At 37.3% G+C, this 24,591-nt stretch overlaps 1 protein-coding gene across 1 annotated transcript in view; it reads left to right on the top strand.

Annotated features, from left to right (window-relative positions):
• The window catches only part of USH2A (usherin), a 702,892-nt gene that overhangs the window by 425,974 nt on the left and 252,327 nt on the right, over window positions 1–24,591 (top strand). The window contains 2 exon segments of the mRNA XM_038586435.1: window positions 14,834–14,984; window positions 15,585–15,727. Of these exon segments, the coding sequence (XP_038442363.1) occupies window positions 14,834–14,984; window positions 15,585–15,727 (294 nt within the window).

The raw sequence follows: 24,591 nt of genomic DNA, 5'->3' as shown, positions 1-24,591 counted from the left end.
TGACAAAGTGACAGTTCCACATTCTAGTTGAACAAATAATGTATCTAATGAAACTCAAAATCTTGATTTTTCTTTGAGCACAATGAACTACATCACTCACAGCTTTGGGGTATTTCAAAATTAACAAAGGATGACTTTCTCGCCTGTCTGATGTTTCCTGGTTAACAAATTCACTGGAAAACTGTCTTGCAGAGTAATGTTAAGCAACACTTTAATCTTAAACCACAAAGGGAGGTGGAGTTGGAGGTATGTTGCCATGGTCCTATGGATGCTAATGTGAAGTGGAATCTTTTGTTTCTCAAAATGGTCAATAGCAATTAGTATTCAGTGGTGTCTTTTTATTCTGGTGCCCTTGACCCACCTTTGCCACCCCTTTCTATATTACTCCTATTATAAACTGTAACTGGGGATATCCTGGCTTCTTTTCCATTCTAATTAAAGTACTCTTACTGAACACGGGGACAATTTTTCATTTCATGAGGAACAATTATTAGAGCTAGGTGAGATCTGCCAATTGGGTTTCATGTAACTTTTGACAAATATTTGCACCAATTTTTGACTGCTGTATTCTCGCACCAGTGAAATGTTGGTGAGATTTTGGATTTACCTCAAAAGATAGAACCAAATGAGTCAGTGAAAGAGCAGAGACAAATGTCATACTATCTTCAGCTTTTATTCAATAATATACTCTAAAATATTTTATTTTGTCATTGAGCTGAGAGGTAAATGCTGGATTTTTTTTAAACAAAAACTTATTTTATACCTATGCTTTCTTCCTAGGGCTTTGTCTTAAATACTCCTCTGCTGCACTGGTAACAACCTTGAGAAAAACGTCATCCTTTCTTGAGTTTGGGTCTATAATGCCTATAGCCATTGTTATGCATCTTATTTTTCTGTTTTTTCTCAAGAGACCTTTCCGAGAGCTTTCACAAAAAAGGGTGCCTTGACAAGTAAGAGAAAAAAAAAATCCTGATAAACAAAGATATAGAGAGACTGAGACAAAGAAGGACACAGTTTCTTCAAGTGTCTACTTCAAATAAACCTCCTCAAAATTTAAATGACATAGTTATTTAAAAAAAAAAAAGAACCTCCAAAAATGTTTTACTTCATTTTGAACATCCTAGCTCTAAGATTTCTCCGCCCTTCAAAGCAGTATCCAGACTGAGTTGGTTCTTTAGAATCCTGTGAGGCAGATGGGGAAGAGGCAGGTAAAGGAGGCTGGCCACACTCTGCCTCCAAAGAGGGTCAAGATTTTGGCTTGACTAGGTCACTATAAAAGGCATTCTTTAAAATAACAGGAGGAAGCTTACGTTTTGGACATAGGTTGCTGGATTCAAACAGCAGCTCAACAACTTAGTAGCTCTATGATCTTATGTAAATCACATATCATATCTGCTACAGTCCTAATATTTGTGTCTTCCCCAAAATTCATGTCGAAACCTAACACCCAATGTAATGATATGAGGAGGTAGGAGCTGGGGAGGTGATTAGGTCATTAGGATGGAGCCCTCACGAATGGAAGTAATCCTTTCAAAAAGAGGCCTTGCCCCCTTCCACCACGTGAAGACGCAAAAGAAGGTACCATCCATGAATCAGGAAGTGGACCCTTCCCAGGCACTGAACCTACTGGTGCCTTGATCATGATCTTCCCATCCTCCAGAACTGTGAGAAATAAGTTTCTGTTTATTATAATCTATCCAGTTTATGACATTTTCTAATAGCTGCCCAAACAGACTAAAACTTTGTCAAAGCCTCCCTTTTCTTGACTCACCCCTCTTAACTCATGGGATTATTATGAGGATTAAATGCGATTATTTGTGTGAAGCATTTAGTTCAGTACCTGGCATACAATAAATACTTAAAATTGACTTTACCATTTTAACATGTTTATCTTTATTCATGAACATCTAGATGTTAGTATCCTTTACAAGGCAGTTAACAAAGTTACTAAAGTTGTCAATTTGTTAAAAACTCTTAATATAATAAAATCAAAATCTTTACCAAAACTTTGAACTTTGATCAACCTTCATTCATCCAAAAAATATTTATGGAGTTCTTTCTAGTTGCCAGGCATAATCCTAGTTCCTGGGCTAGAAAGATTTCTAGAACAGATATAGTGCATTCCCTCATGAAACTGTGGTTGCATTTTGTTGTTTCTTGTAATTGCATTTACTGCATGTTCTGGATCACACTTGGAAATCTCCAGGAAACACTGGAATGAATCAGGGCTACTCAGAGCTTGATTTTACTTTATTGGGTGAGGGGAGAGGGAGCTAATAAACTCACAATATGTGATTGTAAACAATAAAGTAAGACAACTATGTGAATGTTTTTAGGGTTGACTGTTAATTGTTATTTTGTTTTTAAGATTTTATTTATTTATTTGAGAGGACAGAGAGAGAGAGAGAGAGAGGGCATAAGCCTGAGGGGGGTGGACAGATGGAGAGGGAGAGGCGGACTCCCTGCTGAGCAAGGAGCCTGATGTGGGGCTCAATCCCAGGACCGCAGGGTCATGACCTGAGCCAAAGGCAGATGCCTCACCGACTGAGCCACCCAGGTGCCCCATCATAAATTTTGTAATGCTTTCTACTTCTAGTATTTATAGCTTGGAGACTACATAGTTAACAGGATATAAAATGGATTTTTGAATCAAAATACACACCTTTGAGTTGGGACTGGCACTTCAGGCAATCACAAGGTACTGTAAAAGTAATGCAATATCCACACCATTTAATTCAGAATATGAATTAAGAATTGTAAGATCAAACAAGAAAATGTAGGTGCATTTAAATGTTAATTGTTGTTGTTATTATGTTTTGAAATGAAAATTTAAGAAATTTCTGAGTTAGCCAAAATCTTATAGTTCATATTATTTTAACATATGCTAATGCATTTAGTATAGTTTTCCAAGCTTTTGAAAATTTCTCTATCACCAGAACATATCAATAAGCACTCCTCTCCTCGCAGTGAAACTTTGCTTCCATAAAATAAAGCAAAATAAACTTTACCTCCAGGCTACATGACTCCCCAGCCTAACCTTAATTCCTTTAATATGAAGTATGATGTGGTAAAAGCACAATCACTGAGTCAGTCAGGGATATAAGGATCTGAGTCAGGATCTGAGTCAATCAGGGATATCTGGTATCTCTAAACCTATATTTATCTATAAAATGGGGAAACAATACTACATTAGAAGGATATTTTCAGTGTTACAAGATAATGTATGTGAAATAATAGTATCTAAATTGTTGAATGTTAACTTACAAATGAAAAATATTTTTAAAAATATCTAGTCAGTGCCTTCTTAGCGCAGTAGGCAGTGCCTCAGTCTCATAAAAATATCTAGTCTTTTTGACTAAAATGTAATGAGATCCTCAATTTTATGGCTCATCTGATTGATGAGGTAAAAATCGGTTACTAATCTGATCAAAATTAAGATGGCTGGACAGTTTAAGCTATTTAATGGGTATCATCAGGCATGAGTTTTCTAAATACTGTAAATTTTTAAACTGTTCACAAAATAGTGTAGGATCAGATATTGTTCTTTCATCAATATGCTTGTTACTGCAAATACTGTATTTAGAGATCTCACTACAGAGACATCAAGGATGGGAAAGAAAATTACAAAGGGAAACAATTAAATCTTAATGTACGTTCCTTGTCCTCAAGTAGCTTTCAACAAACCATAAACATACAGATTTCCCAAACATATTTAATTTCTATTATATATGCAATCTCTGCTGTGGTGTGGGCTATAGCATCATCAGTTGGATTGTTTTAGCCACTAACTAGTTATAAACTGGGCTGGATTTGCCTATGGGGCAATTGTGGGGTTAACTCCAAAATACTGTCCTATTTCCATGAAAAAAAAATTTAAATAATTGTTCTTAAAGATTTTATTTACTTATTCATGAGAGACACAGAGACATAGGCAAAGACATAGGCAGAGGAAGAAGCAGGCTCCCTACAGGGAACCTGATGCGAGACTTGATCCCAGGACCCTGGGATCATGATCTGAGCTTAAGGTAGACGCCCAACCACTGAACCATCCAGCCATCCCTATAACTACCAAGTTTCTTTGGTAATTACAAAATCACATTGTTTTTCAGGACATTAAGCAACTCAGTAACCTTCACTTAAGGAGAGATTTTGGAATAAACTATGAGGTATTCATTGTATGAGTAACAGACATAGCAGAACCATGTGTCATATTGGGGGAAAGTTCAAGATCATAACAATAGAAAGCACTTAATAGCCTTTATAGTGTATATTTTACTGTATTATGTAAATATTATAAACTGGCTTAGCCCTCACAAAGCAACCCTATGAAGTATGTACTATTTTTATCCTTATTTTATTGATGAGAAAACTGAGACACAGAGAGGTTAAGGGACTTGTTCAACAACAAAAAGCAGGATCAGGATTTGAACCCAAGTGATGGATCTTAACCAATGCACAGACATCTGTTCTATGAGTTAGCTATCATAAACTCCAAATAAAATTATTTCAAGAGGGATCCCTGGGTGGCGCAGCGGTTTGGCGCCTGCCTTTGGCCCAGGGCGCGATCCTGGAGACCCGGGATCGAATCCCACGTTGGGCTCCCGGTGCATGGAGCCTGCTTCTCCCTCGGCCTGCGTCTCTGCCTCCCTCTCTTTCTCTCTCTGTGTGACTATCATAAATAAATAAAAATTAAAAAAAAAATAAGAGGAAAATCTTTAAAAAAAATATTTCAAGAAATTGGCAATAATCTATTTAAGTTAAACCTTTTTTAAGAGCTAACTAGACTTAAATAAGAGAGTAGCAAATGTCTACAATATTGAGGTCAGGACTATCTGATGTAATAATAAAAAGCTTATTGAAGATTTGAAATCTTTAGTTGAGGAAAATACATGAACAAGCATTTTAGAAACTAAGAAATGCTAAATGGCCAACAAGCCTGTTTTTAATACTTTTATCACAGTTTTTTGCTTTAATTGATCTTTATATATCTAGCCCCCAATACTCCCCTGAACTCCAGGCCCTTATAGCCAACTGCCTTCTAAAAATATAATGGATCCTGTTGGTGGAATGCATATTGGTACAGCTTTCCATACTGGAAAACAGTATGGAGGTTTCTTAAAAAATTAAAAATAGAAATACCATATGATCCAGTAATTCCACTATCGGGTATTTACCTGATGAAAATGAAAACGCTAATTTGAAAAATTATATTCACACTATTTTTACCGCAGCAAAGATTTAGAAGAACCCAAGTGTCCATCCATAGATGAGTGAATAAAGAAGATGGATGGAATATTAGCCATGAAAAAGAGTGAGATTTTGCCATTTGTGACAACATGAATGGACCTAAGGGGTATAATGCTAAATGAGATAAGTCAGACAGAGAAAGACAAATGCCATATGATTTCACTCATAAGTGGACATTAAGAAACAAAACAAATGAATAAACAAAGAAAAAAGAAACAAGCAACAGACTTTTAAGTACAGAGAACAAACTGGTGGTGGTTGCCAGGGGAAAGGTGAGTAGAAGCATAGGTGCAATAGATAAAGCGGCTTAAAAGGTACAGACTTTCAGTTATAAAATAAGTCAGAGAGATGAAAAGTACAGCATAAGGAATGTAACTGATAACATTGTAATAATGTTATTTGCTGACAGATGATGCCAATACTTATGGTGAGCTGAATAATGTATAGAATTGCGTTGTATGCCCTAAACTAATATAACAGTCTATTATTTATATATACAATATAATCGATACATATAGGCATTTCAGAACCAGCCAAATTCTTGGTCCATAAAATATCAGCCTTGTTAAGTGAATATTCCATATCTGTAAAAATATCACCCACAATTATTTTGTAAAGTCGTATTACCAAAAAATGCATACAGTCAATGGCATAGAATTTTCACCACATATTGTAAAACGAACAAAGTTTACTAAATAATTTATTTAATGTATTTAGCTTAATCATTTCAAATTTCAAAAAATTATGCATAAATATACTTGTAGAGAAGAAAGACAGGAGAGAGAGTCTATAATAGTATATGAATGCTGTCTCTGGGTAATATAATTAGGGATGATTGTTTCTTGGTAATTTTCAAGTTTTCTATCATGCACATGTATTACTTTTGTAGTTCGAAAATACATGCTTTAAAATGGGGCTTGTTTAGCTCTGCAGAAACCAAATTTTAGCATTTATTTAATATTTCTTTGATAAGAAATACTAAATTTACAAAATCTCATAAGTGCTCTAACAGTTACGTAAAAAAATTAAAAATAAGTTTTCTGTTTTCAAGTATTTTTATTGCTATTACTTTGGTGTTATAGGGAAAAGCCATGGCTAGGCTTAAATTTAAGATTCAAGTTGATGTTGAGATATGAGTTACAGTCTTGGAACCAACAGATGTGTGAGGCCATGGGTTGCCATTTATTATCATATACTCCAGACATATTGCTTGACCTTTCTAACCTCAGTTTGCACGTCTGTGGGATGGGGCTTTGAGAGAAATAAGTGATAAAACAAATGTATATTAAAGTAGTATTTCTGATCTAATTTGATATTACTATATTAGTACTCTCCAAACAATCTTTTATGTTAAAAATTATTCATTTTCAGGGAATTGAGTCTTTCTTTGTAAATGGAAAATATAGTCTGGATCCTAATTATTATGGAGTCATAGGGGAAAGAAACTTTTCTGCAGATCTTGTCTTCTACCAACAACTCCATCTATCCATCCATCCATCCATCATCCATTCATCCATCCATCCATGTTTATAGGACAACTTATGCAAATGAAGCACTGTGCTGGGCACTACCGTATCCTCTTACATAACTTTGTTTCCTTCATAACATTCCTCTCCGATTCTGCGTATTTCTTGAAAAATTATTGATCTGGCATTTTTATTGATCCATATGATCATTTTGAATCAACTGTATAGCCAATCTGAATAACACTGATGAACTCCAATATGTAGCAGGCCAAAAGTAAGATTCTTCATGAATTTTTAGCAACTTCCCTTGAGGAAAAGAAAATCGGAGTTTCCTTGTGATCTACTCTGGTCAGAATCCACAAGGAGTGTTTAGCTTAAGTATAAGGCTTCATATTTTTGAAGATATGTTATCAAACTGAACACATCCAAGTCAGGTACCAAGGCTAGATAATGGTTGGGGAATACTGGCATCTAGTTGGAGGAAGCAGAGATGTTTAACTCAAAATGGAGAAATTTAGTCAAGGAGAAGACCACCATTTAAATATGCCTGCATTTCTACCCCATGATGGTAGTAGAGGCTTGTTCTTGGAAATTAGTACAACCAAGACAAGGACCTATAGAGTACAGTGTTAGCATGACCAACCATATGCACCCACTGTCCCTGATAGCCCCAATTTATACCAGCTGCTGCTCAATTAACCCTGTGAACTATATAGAGTACCCTATTTCACTCTTGGAGGCCCCCAGGTGGGCAAAAGATTATATTCACCCTAAGTCTTGTAGATGTGATACAGTGTTTCATTCTATATCAGAAGGAATTTACCAACAACAAGAACTGACCAATAGTGTAATGAGGCAACATACAAAGCAACTATTTTCCTTTCACTGGTGATGAAGACACAAAGGCCTAAGTGTTACCTGCCTAGGATGTTTTAGGCAAGAATCCCTTAACTGGTGGTGGCCATATAAGCTACCTGCACTCCGAAGTTGATATACTCTTGTTTTATTTTTAATATTCTATGGTCAAAGATAAATTCTATGGCATACATATTGATAACACTTATAATTCTTTAAATATAGTTTTCTTACATGGAGACCTCACCATTTGGTATTTCATTGAATTTCTGTGGGCTTGACTAATTTCTGAGAATTAGCAAATTCACAAAAGCAGTTCCTTGTAGATCATAAGGAAATAGAGGTCCTGCTGTGATAAATAAGACCAGGAAAGAACTGTTGAGGAATATGAGTTGAACAGGGGTGCCTGGGTGGCTCAGTCAGTTACGCATCTGCCTTAGGCTCAGGTCATGATCTCCGGGCCCTACGATCACCCCCAAGTTGGGCTCCCTGCTCAGCGGGGAGGTTGTTTCTCCCTCTCTGCCTGCCTCTCCATCCTGCTTGTGCATTCTCTCTCGCATAAATAAATAAATAAATAAATAAATAATATTTATTTATTATTCTCTCTCAAATAAATAAAATCTTAAAAAAAAAAAGAATGTGAATTGGACAGAACATAAATCCAGTCTTTACTAAAACTAATCTATTTACTATTGTAAATGATTTGTTTTTATGCTTATTTGACAAACTTAATTTTTTAAAGATTTATTTATTTGAGAGAGAGAGAGAGAGAAAAAAAAAAGTGTGTGTGTGAGCGTGAGGAGGGGTAGAGGAAGAGGAAAAAACTCTCAAGCACACTCCATGCTGAGCAAGGACCCCCACATGGAGCTCAGGCCCAGGACCCTGAGGTGATGACCTGAGCCAAAATCAAGAGTCGGTTGCTTAACCGACTGAGCCACCCAGGCACCCCAATAAATATAATATTTATTTTCTAGTATCAACCCCCTACTATAACATCCTGTTCTGCAGTATAGAATTCAGAGCACTGTCTTTAAATTTAAAGTCCCAAAAAAAATAAAAATAAAAAAATAAATTTAAAGTCCCAGTTCAAGTCCTCACTCTGCCAGTAACCACTTTTGTGATTTGAGAGAAAAGATTTAACCTCTCTGAGCTTCTGATTCTTTATCTATACTGCAGAGAGATAACACTGCAATTTATAGTGTAATTCTTAGGATTAGAAATAATTATATTAAAAAACACCCTAGCACAAAGTGTGTGTTCAAAAACTTAGATATTATGAGAGACTGTTTTGCAAACATTAAATCTATTTTAACCTACTTGCCACTATTTAATGCTGCTCTATTTGTACATCCTTGTGCTCAAGGTTGACTGTCCATTTGTTAGCACATCTGCATATTCCTCATAATTAATATCTTTTTTAATGACATATGGTTTAGTGACTGGAAATTGAGTCTTGCCTTCTGTTTTCAATTTGTTTATGACTCAACGACTCAATGTATGTGTCTGAACTTTAATTTTCCATTCTGGAAACTAGAATTTAAAATCCTTGCTCATATGTAGCTATTTCAGAAAATGAGAGGAAATGTGTAATCCAAGGATTTTGAGTATGTGCCAGGCTGTTCAGCGGTGCAGCCAGGATGCATATAGATAAAGGGCCATGGTTTCTCTTGCGTTATGTTAACAGGGAAATCTAAATGAGGATGCCAGCCATCTACCATCTGAAGGGGGGTGGGTAGGGGTGGGTAGTTTGGGCTAGGCTGGAGTCGGATTCCAAGTGAAGCCAGGAAGAAGCAGCACATAGGCTTGGAATGAGTGTGAGCATAGTTGACGGAATCCTAGGCCCTGGAATCAGGCTGAGGACATGACCACCCCACAGGAACTGTCTCACACGGCCCCCATGGCAGTGCCCCTTCAAGGCCTGTGCCTCTGAAAGACAAGGTCCAGTGCACATTTGGATGTGAGTTTTTGGCTTCTGAACCCCCTGAAACACTTCTACCTCTTTTATGCTGGGTACACATTCTGTGGTGTTACAGTTATTCAAGTCATGTCTTATCTCTCTGCTAAATATAAGGTAGATGGTCTAAACCCCTCTTTCCCTCTGCTCTGCCCCTTTCCTTTCCCCCAGTAAAGAATCTTGAGCAGAATGACGTTTGATCTATTTTGTGACAGATTTGAATTTAATACAATATATCATAGACTTCTTCAATATCTTAATGTAATATTTGATTCCAGTATTTTATTTATTTTTTATAAATATTTATTTATTAGAGAGAGTGTCCACATGCAAACAAGGGGAGGGATAGAAGGAGAGGATGAGAGAGACAATCTCCAGCAGACTCCCCACGGAGCATGGAGCTGGACTAGATCTCATAACCCTGAGATCATGACTTGAGCTGAAGTCAAGAGTCAGTCACTTAACCAACTGAACCACCCACACATCCCTATTCCAGTATTTTAAATACACACACGTACACACAAAAACACACTGCAGTAGTAACAAGTTGGTGGGCTATCCTGAGAAATGGGTGCCTATGAGAAGTGCACTGAATTCATTTTCTCCCCCAAAATTTCCTCTTTTGGCTACTACAGCCTTGGTAGTCACCAGTCACATGGAAAAATGAAAAAAAAAATAAAAAAAAAAAGCCTCTGTTTTTGCTTTTTAGAGCCCCCCTCTGGGATCTATCAGTTTGTAAGGGGCCAAAGTTTAGGGCATTGTTTGTTTGTTTGTTTGTTTTGAGAGAAGAATCCATAAGTGCACATCATTTAAAAGTTTAATAAAATCATACATTTAAAAGATCATAGCATCTAGACTAGTCCGATCTGTGGTTTAATTTATGGCTTAATGTGTTGTATTCAGTTTGCCTTCCAAAAAAGGTTAAATTTGAAATTTTATTAAAAACTCTCTTCCTTTGGATTTATAGATTGGGGTAGCTGTTTTATCCACTTGCCGTGTAGAATTAGTATTTACTGGACAAGATGTGTTGATTCAGGAGGTTGTCTGTGGAGTGCTTGCCCCGTGAGGGTCATATTAAACTCGAGAGAAGCTTTTTGAGCAACATAGCATCTTGGAGACAATATATCAAGCTGATAGATACACGGCTCTTCTGTTAAGAAACCAGGGGTGAAATTATGGCTGGCTCCCAGTTATTGCTTTGGTGCTAAGGAGCCTCTAAGGAATAGGTCTAGGATAAAAGGGGTTAACCAGAGGGGAAAGAAAGGTTTCCAGAATTCAGTGTTACTAGAAGCATGCAAAATGAATAGTTACGTGTAAATAATTTCAGATGATCACTCTGTCTGGAAATATTTTGCAATTTTATATAATCAGAGTGTGACCAATTTAATGGGACACATTTTTTTTTTTTTTGTATTTCTCAGAAGAGAATCCAAGATGTACTATATTATTATTATGGAGCCCACTTTGGGGCACTCCTCCCTTCTTTCTTAATAGCATGGTCATGCAGTTTTAAACACATGAATGGATTTTTGTGTATATATTTAAAATTCCAGTTTTTTCATGTTGGTGGCTTATCAGTACTGATTTTTCTTCCGAATCTGGATTGTAGATGACATTATATTCCTCGACACAGAAAAGTTAGATTAAGAAAATAGTCAAATGAGGGGCCTGACTTTTTATGTTGTACATCATACACAATTTTGTACTTTACTTTTTGTCCGTGCCCTTTCGATATCTGCTCACATATTATGAATCAGTTAAACAACATATAGCAGGTAAGAAATACTCATTGTCAAAACTATATGTGCTCACAGATAAATGATCAATTAGCAAGTCCGTAGCAGTGGATTATGGGATAAGTGGCCCTGGACAGCCATCCTACTGCATCCTGGGCGTGTCACACACCTAATGAGTGAGGGGACAATTTCATACCATTTCATCTCTCCCAGAGCATCTGGTTCATCCCCACACTTCAGCACTGACCTGATATACCTTTGCTTTTATTTTGCTCACTGAGACAATGGAGATCATCAGAAGAGATCCTTGCTGTTTTTCCGTCATGAAATCTACCTCTCTCTGTGTGTCCAGTCTCTGAATGCCCTTCTGTACACTGGGTTGACCATCCCTACTCTGTGCAACAGCCATGGTGCCCCAGCTTGCCAGTCTCTCTCCCACACAAGGAATTGGAATCCTAGGCAGTTAATCTTCCTTCTGCTCCATTATCATTTCCCCAAATGTCTTCCAGATCTTTCCAATAGGTGTGCATGCATTATAACATCTCCCAGTTCCTAGCACAACTTCTTTTAATACCAGAAGCTTCTCTAAATGCTGCCCCATTTTCTACTCCCCACTAGAACAAAATCCTTCAAAAGAGTTGCCTGTGCTCATGCTCCCCTCATTCTCTTCCCGATCATTCCTAGCCCCAATGTTGTGCCCGCTGCTACACTGCGTCTCTTCTTGGCAACACCACCAAACACCCCTACTTGGCCAAATGCAAACTATAATTCTTGGTCTCTTTCCTTAGACTCTCAGCACATTTGACAAGAGTTGATCAGTCCTTCCTTTTTGATGTGCTTTCTTGGCTTGGCTTCCAGGCTGTACATTTTCTAGGTTTTTGTCCTCATTCACTGACCCTCCTTTATGCCTCCTTTGCTGTAGAAGATCCCTCCTGATCTGGACCTCATGGCTCAGTTCCCAGACATCTTCTGTGCTTACTCCATCTACACTCACCCCCTGGGTTATTTCATCAAATCTCAGCTATTAAGTACCACACATACCGTCATCCACAGCTCTTATCTAGACTCATACCTGCAGCTTCTTCCTTGATGTTCCTCCTGGAGATGTGTGTCCTCTTCATTGTAACATGGACAAAGAATTCCCGACATCCCCCCACCACCACCACCCCATAACTGATCTCTCCCCTCAGCGTTCCCCAGCTCAGCAATGGCACCACCATTCACCTGGGCGTTTAGGTTAAACACACTGACATCATCTTTAACTCCTTTATTTTCTCTTAGCAAAATACTTTCCACTCACTTGAGCAGCAGAATATACCACCACCTCTTCTGCTATTGCTCAAATCCGTGCTCTTGTCATCTTTTACCTGGATTTCTACCATAGTTGATTTCCCTAGGTCTACGCTTGCCCCTATTCCTCCATTAGCATAGAGCAGCCTTTATAGGTTCCACATGACACCATGTCCTTTATTAAAACCCAGAAATAAAAAAAAAATATAAAGTAAAATAAAAAATAAAAAAATAAAAAATAAAAAAAAATAAAACCCAGAAATAGCCTCCAAATCTGTTTCAAAGAGAATCCAGAGCCCTTAGTATATTTTCAAGGCCTAGAACTAGAATGGATCTCAAGAGATCTAGACCCTGTCTGTCCCTCCAACCTCTTTTCTTTCCTCCTCTTTGACCTATGTCAGCCACGCTGGCCTCTCCACTGCTCTCGAACACAACAGGTGCTTCCTCTTCTCGTTGCCCTTGCACCTACTGCCTCCCTGGCTGGATTGCTCTTCCTCCAGACATTCCCATGACCACTGAGGTCTCTGCTCAAATGTCATCTATGACATATTCTTCCTAAAGCTTTCCTGTCCAGTTTCAATTGTTACATAATAATAAAATTGCATGCTTCTTTTCACTTGCTCTTCTCTTACCCTGGTTTATTTTCCTCCTAAGCTTATCTGTCTAGTATGATCTTAGGTACCTGTTTGCTTAACACTTGCTCTCACTGTTTACATGTAAGTTCCACAGGGTCAGGGGCCATGTCTGTTTTACTCGGTGCTGTTAGCCCTCCACACAAAGAATACTACTTTGTGCAGAGTAGAAGCTCAATAAATGTTTATTGAATAAATTAGTGGATTATTGATGAACTCAAAACCCTTACGACAGATTGATGAAACCTGTAATGTAATTCGCCCATTCTCATCACTGACCATTCATTAGCTTCATAGTTCACAGGCAGGTTCTCCTGTGGGGCAAGGAATGTAAAACTCGCACACTACATAAAGCTATGTATAAAAAGAAGTTGAAAAAGAACCCTGATAGTTGTTTTCATAATTTTGGTCCCTTCTCCTTCTTCACCAATGACCTCTAGGAATCTTTGGCCATTAGAAACTTCTATTACAATAATTACATTGTTCCTAAAAACTTACATTATAGTAGCACTAAATTATGCTATGGGAAGTTCAGATCAGTCCAACACAATAATAATAATAATAATAATAATAATAATAACAACAGCAGCAATAACAACTAATAATTACCAAGACCCAAAATGAGGTGCTTTATTTACATTGACTGATCTTCACAACAATTCTCAAAAGAAAGCTATCCCCATTCTAAAGATAGGAAACATAGGACTCAAAGCCATTAGGTGATTATCCTAAATTCACAGAGCTTTGCTTAATTTTCTTTTGAGTTTCAGGCTAGCTTTGGAACGAATTTTGATAGGATAGGCTCATTCGAGTTATACCTGTTGGAAAAATTAATTTAATAACCAGAGTCATCTTGTCATATTTTTAATTAGAATATTCTGGTTTTAGTTTTGTTCATTCCTGTTGGACCTTGTAGAACTATTCAAATAGAGTTCCTTGATGGATTATATCAGGCAGATAATCTGAATTCAGGAAAAATTGGCCAGAGATTTAACTAGACTAGAAAAAGCAACATGTATGTTTCAACTTGCAACATATTTGAATAAGGTCAACTGATGGTATAAATCATTTGAGAAAAGAATTTTAGTTTTTATATTTTCATAGATGAGAATTAAGTCTGGAATGTGCTATTTTCACCCAATCATGTATAGTTATTATAGTAGAAAAATATAATTGTAATAAATGGTCCTCAAAAAAAAAAAAAAAGCCAGTTGTATTCAAGAGTAGTGTGATTAAGTGTGGCAATGGGTGATATAGATGGGAGAAATAAAAGACCTGGACTCCTTCACTGTTTGATTGCTTGATTGCTGAGCAAGAGTTAAATTAGAAAGGTACTTTGGTATCTGGTTCACTAAGTTCCCTACATATTTTCAATTAGATAAACAGAAGTACAGGTGGGAATGTCGTACATATTCATTTGTCTTGCTGTTTGGGGGCTGGCTTTTAAGATTGAAATACTAATGTAATTGTGTTGAAATGAACAATAAGGAAGTACAGTAGTTCAGGAATGAAAATGTTAAATTAAATGGACCATGTTTAACATTGTTGTTGGTCCTGAGGAACAGTTTTTCCAGTATATGGAGCATTTCGATTCCATCCAGCATATGTTCTCCACAGTTTTCTCTGCTCTAATTCATCTGTGTTTTTCGACAGCTCCAGATGGCGTGCTGCCTCCGAGGCTTTCATCTGCCACTCCAACCAGTCTTCAGGTTGTCTGGTCTACACCAGCTCGTAACAATGCTCCCGGCTCTCCCAGATACCAGCTCCAGATGAGGCCTGGCCACTCCACCCATGGATTTCTAGAGTGAGCATCCTACTTTGTCCATCCTCCTAACTGTCCCCTGGATTACACAATGTGGACATAATTTACTTTGTCTTAATTTTTGAATAGGTCAGTTCTTACTTGCAACAAATAAAGGCTGCCTTTTAGAAGTTCAAACAAACAAACAAGCAACACCCTAGGAGATAATTATTTGCTTTGCAAAAATATGTTTTTCATTTATATAGCATTATATAAATTTCTTCCCCCTTAACTTTTCATGAGCATATGTGCTGCATAAAGCAAGCATATACCTGAACTAAAAAAAAGAATGCTGTCTGAACTGTAGAAACAAAATTATAATACCTGGTCTATAAATTCTGTGTGGTAATCAGTCTCAAGAGTAGACTCGAATTTTCTCAATACTACTAGGATTTACATCTCATATAAATGCAGTAGGGCAAACCGTCAGCCAAATGGCTCCTTATTTTAAGAGAGATCTCCTGTAACAACAGAAAATCACAGTACTTATCTGTATGTTGACATTCCCTGAAAATTCTTTGCAACAAGATTTTACTTGTGTATTTTTTTTTAAATTTCTTTGAGTATCTAAAGCTTCCTAGTTAACATTTCTTTCCTATGTAGGTTATTTTCCAGTCCTTCTGCATCGTTAAGCTATGAAGTGAGAGATCTCCAACCGTACACAGAATATGAGTTTCGGTTGGTTGCCTCCAATGGATTTGGCAGTGCACCTAGTTCTTGGATTCTATTCGTGACCACAGAGGACAGTAAGTGGTCTGAATGATATACCGCCAAATGTTGTCTACATTAGGGACTATTAAATGTCTTTAGTTTTTCCAAAACAGAGACATAAGCCTCCCCTATTTTCTTGATAGTTAGTGATAATAATCTTTTCTAGGGCAAGGGTAGTCAGACTGCAGAAAAAGACGAAAAATGTAGGCTTGAGGGATTTGGAGGGTGAGGACCTCATAAGAAAAATCACTCCAGGAAGAAGTAATTCACAATAAATTATGACATGGCCCCATTCTATCCTTTGGAGTACATCTAGGTGTCCTGTAAGATGAAAGTTATCATCTCCCACTCAGTGTACTCTGCTTTGGAGGAGTTCTGCAGGCAGAGGGACATGAAATTGGGGTCTTACTTCATGAGGATGCTTACCATGTCCTTATATGTTTTCCTGGAAACAGAGTCCATTATACTATTAGTCACACCTGAAAGACAGACCTCAGAATACAGAAGCATACATAATCTGATAACAGTGATTCTGCACTATCACAAAGAGGAGATTGGGATTGCCTTATTCAATCAAGAGACTTTTCTAGTTTTTCGTGAAAGAGTCACATGTATGTTCTATATATAACTAGGTTATATATAGAAAATGAATACATGGCTATACTACTTAGTTTTATATAAATTACCTCTATAAAAGCATATATATGGAAGTATAATTTTTTTTTTTTTAAGGAAAGTTTCAAATTAAATCAAGCTCTACGGAGTGAATGAGGACACTGCATCTTTGAACAATGAGGTTTTTAGGGTTAATCTTGTCAAGTCTTTTAATCAGAGGCTCCTTTGAAGATGTGGCTCTGTTGGCCAATTGCCATTCTGGCTCTATATCCAATGAGCACCTGAGTGACTTTCAAAAGGCTAGATATTAATCAAAAGACATGGTATTTGAAACAATATCAATTGTATATTAAATAGATTCTTTTATTTCTGTAATACCCTTAATTATATTATTTTAGGGGGAAAAAGACATCAAATGAGATAGAATCAGAACTATTTACCTTCCCTAAAGCTTACTTTATTTTTTAGAAAGGCCATTATGAACAATAATATATAATACTTCATCCATTTCTCTCAATTTGTAATTACTCCCTGGGAGCAAGTTAGGTACTTTGCAAGGGCACATCCAGTCCTTTTGGTCTCTTGGGTACCATTTAGTAAATTATCAGCACAGTGCAATAAACGACACCCAGGACCCAGAAAGCATTAACACACTACTCAATGCACCTACACCCCTTTTAAGGGGAACATCACACATGCTCTGGGGAATCTGACAGCATAGTCACCAACTGTATACAGATTTATGAACCATAGAGCTCACACTCAAAATAGATTTTTTTAAAGAAATTAAAAAAAACTGAAAATAGACTTTCAGTTGTCCTTCTTAGGTATAGAATGTTTGATGGCGCTCAATAAAGGGTAACTAAAAATAATTAATCAGTCCACTATAGAGGTGATGGCTCCTTAGAATGCCACATTGGAAGAGGAGGGAAATGGACTCCTTTTTTAGAACCTATAATTTCTATTCCCACAGAGGAAGGGCAACACTTGGATTTCCTCAGTGGTGATTCTCTTGTCTAGAGGCCATGATCTTCTATCTACAGGCAGGAAGATATCACATAAATAAAGTATAAAACATTGCAAAGTACCAGTCAGCATAGCATGCTTTGTTGAGCAAACTTCTGCCTTATCTTACCATAAAACAAGTCTTACAGAGTCTATGTGGTCAGAATTTTCATGCACATAGACATTGCCTTCTTTGTGAGTTTTAGGGCCTGGGTTTGAAATGAATAGTATTAACCCATTATCTCCTTTAAGAATTGGTAACACATGACTGTATAGCAAGTATTAACCCAAGAAACCCAGCCATCATTTTTATTAAAATCCTTTCCTTCTTCTTCTGCTTCATGTGCACACTGCAAAGTCATATACATTATGAAAGAGCCAAAGGCGGGCCATTTACCCCCTAAGTTAAGTGACCAGTGCCTGCTTACCCCGACATAATGGCAGTGCACTCTGTTTTTTGGGTGTCAGTGGAGATGGATGCCATCTCTGAAAGGATGTGCAATTGAGTTGACAAAGAGTGAGAGATTGGCATTGGGCACAAGCAGTTTTTCTGTCAAGGCTTCAAAGCATTGCTTATGAAACCACCCATGATGACAGCTCCATGCCAGAATCACACTTCATACTTGATCCTGACCAGCACCGCCCATTTGCCCAAGTGCAATTTCTAATGTAAAAATTCTACATATCATCTTACAGAATAAAATAGAGAAGTCACCTCATGCCCACATTTAAATTTCATACCATCAATAGGCACCTTTCTGTATCAGCCAAAGCCTCGAAACTTCCTTGTGCCATAAAAGGTCACCAAGAGCAGTATTTTTAGCGTGATGTAGCAAGACTGTGATTTTCATCAAGCCTGTGACATGGCTGAAACCAGAAAGAGATACCTAGGCAGGAAATGAACTGTACACAGAGAAACAAATGCTTGGGTGCAAAGAGAAAATCTCATGGACAGAGAAAGGATGTGAAGAATTTTAATAGATTTTTTTCAAATAATTTGTCATTTATATCAGAGTGCCACCAATATCCAGTTCCATGCATTTTTAAAAATCTAGCGTGCTGATGCCAAATAATAATAATGCACATTTCCTATGAATATTTTAAATCCTGTTAAATGTGTGTTAATAAAAGATGTTTGCTCCAGACAACTTGGTCAGTGTAGTGTTCGACTATTTGCTACCAGATAAATACAAACAACTCATGGTTTCCGTTGTGTGTGTGTATGTGTATGTAGGTGTTCTGGTGGTTTATTTTATTTTATTTTATTTTATTTTATTTTATTTTATTTTATTTTATTTATTTATTTATTTATTTATTTATTTATTTATTTATTTATTTATTATTTTGCGTGCTGCTGGGAGTCCAAGCACCTGGCATATCTGCAGTTTGCAAAAATACATTAGGATTGTGTTAGACGTGGATGCATATGATTGATAACATGAAGACACTTGCCAAAGCATTGATGTTTTTGGTATTTTTTAACCTGCAATAACCGTCACTGCTGGTTATATTATTACTCCTTTTCTCTTGTGTGTTCGCAATTGTTTTCTGTGTAGAATATGCATGTAGAAATTGTAGTTGGCTGGAAGGGTAAGTTTCTTGTAACTTTAGCATGTGGACATGTACTTTGACCTACTAAAATCCTGCCCTAGGTAAAATATAAGGTAACCCACTTTTCTTTAAAAATGTGATTCCCTAGACCAACAAAAGTCAGATAATCTGTTTTTCTCAAAGTTTTCTGGGTAACAAGATTGAAATATGCAATATCTATATTTCAGTCATTTTAACAGTGAACATTTATGGCACACACAGGCAATCAGCTCAACTTAATGAAAATGAGATTGTTTTTAAAAAATCGCTTCTCTCCTTCCAAAACAAAAACTCAGATTGGTTCTAGAGTAGACCATTGAGTTATCATGTAGTTTTAAATGACTTTAAAAATTTGATCATTTTACTAAATTTGAAGTTAAAGACTCCACATATATATTTTTAACCACTAATCTAAGAGGCATTATTAAATAAAAATTGTGGGATTTGAACGTTTTATTCTGTAGATTTACTTAGACAATTTTTCATGGCTCATTATTTTGCTAACAAACTGTTCACGAGTTTTACCTGGAGTATGCTAGAACTTAGGGCTATGTATCCTATCATCTAGACAGTACTTTAAGTTTATTCATTATGTTAAACCTTGTTATATTTCCCCACATATACAATTGCACTAGAGTGAAGGATGAAGCAATGAGGGATACTATTCTAATATTTGGATGCTGCTTTACTTTTTCTGTTAGCATTTTTGAGTATCTTCTCCTCAACCCCCTCATTCATCTCTGAGATTCTCATAACAGTTTACAAAGGAACAGAGCTTCTTCTGAAGTGAGACAGAGAGACATTGCAATGTTAGTCAAAATCTGTATCTAACAGAACACACGTCTTCCTTGTTTGTAGTCTGGAAAAATCTGCTCATTCATCAGACCTCAGCCCAAATGTCACCTCCTTTGTGAAGCCTTCCCTTCTCATTGCTACTGTAGAGTTTTGATTTGTATCGTCCTCCATCAGTATCTGCTTCTGAACTGTAACTTCTCAGGATCTAAGGCTCTGTCTCATTTATCTTTGTATTATTGTCTCCCCTTATCTGCCATTTGAGTTATGGGTGTTAATCTCTTTAATCTCTTACTGTGCCTAATTTATAAACTATCATAGGTATGTATGTATTCGGAAAAAACATAGTGTGTATAGAGTTCAACACGATCTGCAGCTTCAGGTACCCACTAAGTGTCTTGAAATGAATCCCCTGCAGATAAGGGGGGATGGCTGTAATATCTAGTGCCTGGTGGAGGATCTGATATAGAACAGGTGCCCAAACATTATCAATTGAAGTATTGATTAAGAAGACTTTTATATAAGCAAATCCATGAAAACCCCACCAAGCAAACCTTGTCTGGGTACCTGCCCTGTACCAGAGACTTGAAGAGACATCAAAGTTACAAGGATGATGAACACCCTGTTCTTTCCTTGAAGCACCCATTTTCTGGCAAGGGGAACATAGAGTGAAACCGTATTTAGAGTATAGAGAACTAAGGCTTCTATGAGAGCAAGCCCAGAGACCGATTGTTTCCCTCAACATGGGATGTCAGAAAAGCTTTTCCTGAGGAGAAGACCAGGAGAAGGAATAGGGAATGATTTATTTGGAGTTCACTTTAATATCAGATTTCAAATTGATTTCCTCACAGTTGGTCCAGAAGAAGCAATTGCTGTTGGGCTGCCCACTGACACAGGAGACCTGGGGGGGTGGCTTGTGGGGTGTCCTACCAATGGTTTCAGCTTCAGTCTGAGATAAGACCGGTGAGGATGAGAGGCAAATGTGAGAAGGAAATCCCAAAAGCAGTTTTCATTCTCTCCCTTGGCCAGAGGCAGACTGCTGGCTGTCCCTCTGATTCAACATTGACTATCTTGACTAAGATAATGAGTGTTCTAATTAGAGAGGCATCTGTTAGCCCAAAATCATGTCTAGTTCAAAATGAAGTGGGGAGGGGTATGTAGGAAGAAGAGTCCCAGAAGGAAAACACTTTTTCTTATTCTCAAAACCTGTAATAAAAGTAAACACTCTGAGCCTTATGACAGGGAGAATTAAAACTACATTATGAAATTAGATTAATTGATCAAGATAATTCCAGAGTAGAATTTTCTAGATCATTTAATAAATATGTTTGTGCTCTTACAAGTATTTATATTTTGAAATTAATATTGCATTGGCCAGAATCTTTTTATTAGTGTGTTTTAGAATTTGAAGTCTCATTCTGCCCCTTAAAAAAATGTTCTTGGGACATCCAGGTGGCTCTGCGGTTGGGCATCTGCCTTCGGCTCAGGTCGTGATCCCAGGGTCCTGGACCTGCTTCTCCCTCTACCTGTGTGTCTCTCTCTCTCTGTCTCCCATGAATAAATAAATCTTTAAAAAAATGTTCTCTGTTAGAGAATTATAGGAACATTTTAAAATTAGAATGAAGCATATTTACATCAGTAGATACAATTTTATTTAATGAAGAAATACAAACTACAAGTTTCAGTAGTGCTGCACAATTATTTTGCTTTCTCCATTCTAAATAGACATCCTAGTAGCTTTAAATATTAACTTCCGAAGACTAATATATTTATCCTTTCAAACAGTGATTATAGGTATCTTACTTTATCCATAACAGAAGATCCATGATGAAAGGTAAATGATGTAAACCACCAATTTAGGGAGTAAAATGTCTCCATATGCACACTGCTACATACTTTATTTTCTGTTGCATGGATCCCATCCCCCAAATTCTTGTTTTCCTAGACTTACTTAAAGCAAATATTTATTATTATTTTTACATTCTTATTTTTATATCCTAAGGTCCAAAGCTAAAAGCAACTAACAGAAACTCCTTTGAAAGGATGGATTGTTTAATGGAAAGTTCCATCCACCCGGCCTCAAACACCTCTGAGTAATTGGATCTCTTTCAGCCACGTAAGGCAGACTGTTCTTCCGAACTTGGAACCCCCAGTTCTTTCAGGACTTTTTTTTTGTACTTTCATGAATTCTCACATCGATACTTTTAATTTTCTGTCCCAAACTTTCAAGGAAGAATCCATAGCCATTCACTGCACCATATACCCCAGTTCTAGAAGTCAAAGCATTCTTCCTCAACTATATTCTGGCTCTCTTATGGGAAAAATGCAGAAAGAGTTTCCCAGTATTGGTTCTCCTGCTTGGAGACCATCAAATGGTATCCTTTCAATTTCAACAAGCATCTAGTCTTCAAAACCTGCTTTTATTAAAGGACAATGCCTGTCTACGCAGCCCATTTCCTGTCTTATTAGTGGTCAAGAAGTTCATTTTTGTGCAAAACAAGCATCCCCATTTTTAGTACTTGTTTCTGGATACAACTACGGTACCCTCTTCATCATCACAAGATTAGTATTTCTTTACCTTTATTTTATTGGTCCTATTTCATTGAAGTCTTTTATTATGAGCTGTCAAAAATCCTTTCGGGAAGGAGTTGGGTGGGGTATAAATAATAAATTGATAAAAGAACTCATGATTAAAGGGAAGAGAGGATCCATCACTCTTCTGCTAACATACCAGTGGCGAATTTCAAAAGGCTACATTTACAATTAGTGTGTAATATATTGCTCTTTATAATTATACATCCATATATTTGCCAGCTTGATTTTGAAGTCGTTGGCAAGTTCAGGGGATATTCATGTGTGGAGTTAATATTACTGAAAAGAGCGTTGAAATGGAGTTTTTAATTAGAATGGCAAAATGTTGCTTTAGGGCAGTAATGAGACCATACCAGGAAAACTGAGCGATCGTGGGTCTCTAATAGCAAACAAGTGTAGGAGATCTGAGGAAACCACTGAAAGTCATACATGCATGGCAGGTGGGAGTCATCCAGAGTATTTATTCCTGTGCGCGCGTACACACACACACACACACACACACACACACACAGGCATGTGCATGTGCACGCACACCCTTCCAGTACGCACACCTGACTCTGAAAATAAATAAGCAGACCCCTCCGTTAACGATTTTATTACTCTCTTTTAGGCCGGGGCTGAACTTTTGAAGCTGATGAGCAAAATAGTTTCCCATAAAAGATAATTTCATTTGCCAAAGTGAAACTACTTTCTGTTATTAATGCTGTAATGAAATGGCCTGAAATATGAATCAGGCATCTGAACAGGAAGGATGCTCCTGTTCCCAGCTCCAGGAGGGAGTTCTCTAAACAATTACACCCACAGAGAGGGCTGTACGGTTGTATTTTCATCACTGGCCAGTTGAGCTGTGTGGCTGTCAGACTTTCTAGTCTCCTCTCCAGTGACAGCCGCATTGACAACATGTTATACTCCACATTGATTTTACAGTTAAGGAGCTGATTGTGATATATAGGGATTTTAAGAATTCAGCTGAGAGGCTGACTTTTGCCTTTTATCATTCCATTAAAATTTTATAACCATCTTTTTCATGTCATTTCATCCATGAATTCTTACTTTAGAAAGTGATAGCTACCGCTGTGAGCATAACTTTTCTCATGTTCAGAGCTTTTTATTGTATTAGCAAACTACCCCAATTATAGTTATTACTCATGTTTTACATAATTGTGGTGACCCTTTCCACCATGCGGTAGCATGCCAGTTGATTTGTATATAGAATTAGATGATTCGGCTTATCATTTTAAAGCACTAAATTGAAAGAGTGCCAGGAGTCAGGTTTTAACACTTCCTTGGCCAAAGTAGCTAATTAAGCTGCTTTCAGCTTCCTCCCCTGAATCACACAAGTTTAAGGACCCTTCTTGCAGCAAGAGCAGGGAGCCCACTCGGCTAGAGAGGGAAGCTAATAAAATGTATGCTGGCTTATAAGGGGGAAAAAAAAATCATGAAATTGAAATTGAACATCTCGTCTTTCCCAAGATAAGAGATCATCTTTAAGGAGAGCCTGTGTTCCGGGAGGCCTTGAAGTGCCAGTTCATCTCATGATTGTAGATGTTTTACCTATAAAACTATCATCCGATTCAGGAGAAATAAAAGGTTTATCCCCATTATGGATTATTGTTTCTTTTCCCTGAAGAAGGTCATGTTTTGAGTGTGCACAAACAAGGAATGATTACGTAAGCAGGACCTTGCTGGAATCCCTCATGAGAACTATTCTGATTCTTAAATGTAGACTATTCTTCTTTAGGGGGGTGGTGATGAGATAGGGTAAGGCAAAAAACACTAGAATCCATTGATTTTACAGACCCAATGTCAGAGGGTCTGGTGTCCCAAAACACTTTGGCATCTCTTAAGACTCACACTTGCTTTTTTTTGGGAAATAGCCGACTCTGGTTGACAAGTGCAAATAACCAAGGATCTGTGTCCCTATTTTGATACAATAATTGCTACCACTACCATATGCCAGAGAGCAAAAGTAAGAAAAGTCATAGGGGTTTTAAGAAAGCTTTAAAATGAAAGCTAACAGCAAACTAAAATGGAAAATGTGATCCGTATCAAAATCACCGTACTTTTAGGATTTTTCTCCTTCAAGTCGGATGCATTACCAAATGGTCAGAAATGGCTTGAATTTCAGGGTGAGCACAATGTAGCATCCTTCCTCTCAAAGAGTCATGAGGGCTCTACCATCGGTCCGGTTGGTGACAAGTATGTGGATCGTGTTGTGTCAAAGTGTGCTCATATGCGTGCTCATCTAACCCAGCTATTATTGTAGTCACTGGCTTTCAGAAGCAGCAGTTGCATTTAAAATTTA

This window comes from Canis lupus, chromosome 38 (assembly GCF_011100685.1).
Source record: "Canis lupus familiaris isolate Mischka breed German Shepherd chromosome 38, alternate assembly UU_Cfam_GSD_1.0, whole genome shotgun sequence".
Classification (NCBI taxonomy): domain Eukaryota; kingdom Metazoa; phylum Chordata; class Mammalia; order Carnivora; family Canidae; genus Canis; species Canis lupus.
Note: the sequence above shows the minus strand (reverse complement) of the source record. Positions and strands in the feature narration are given on the sequence as shown.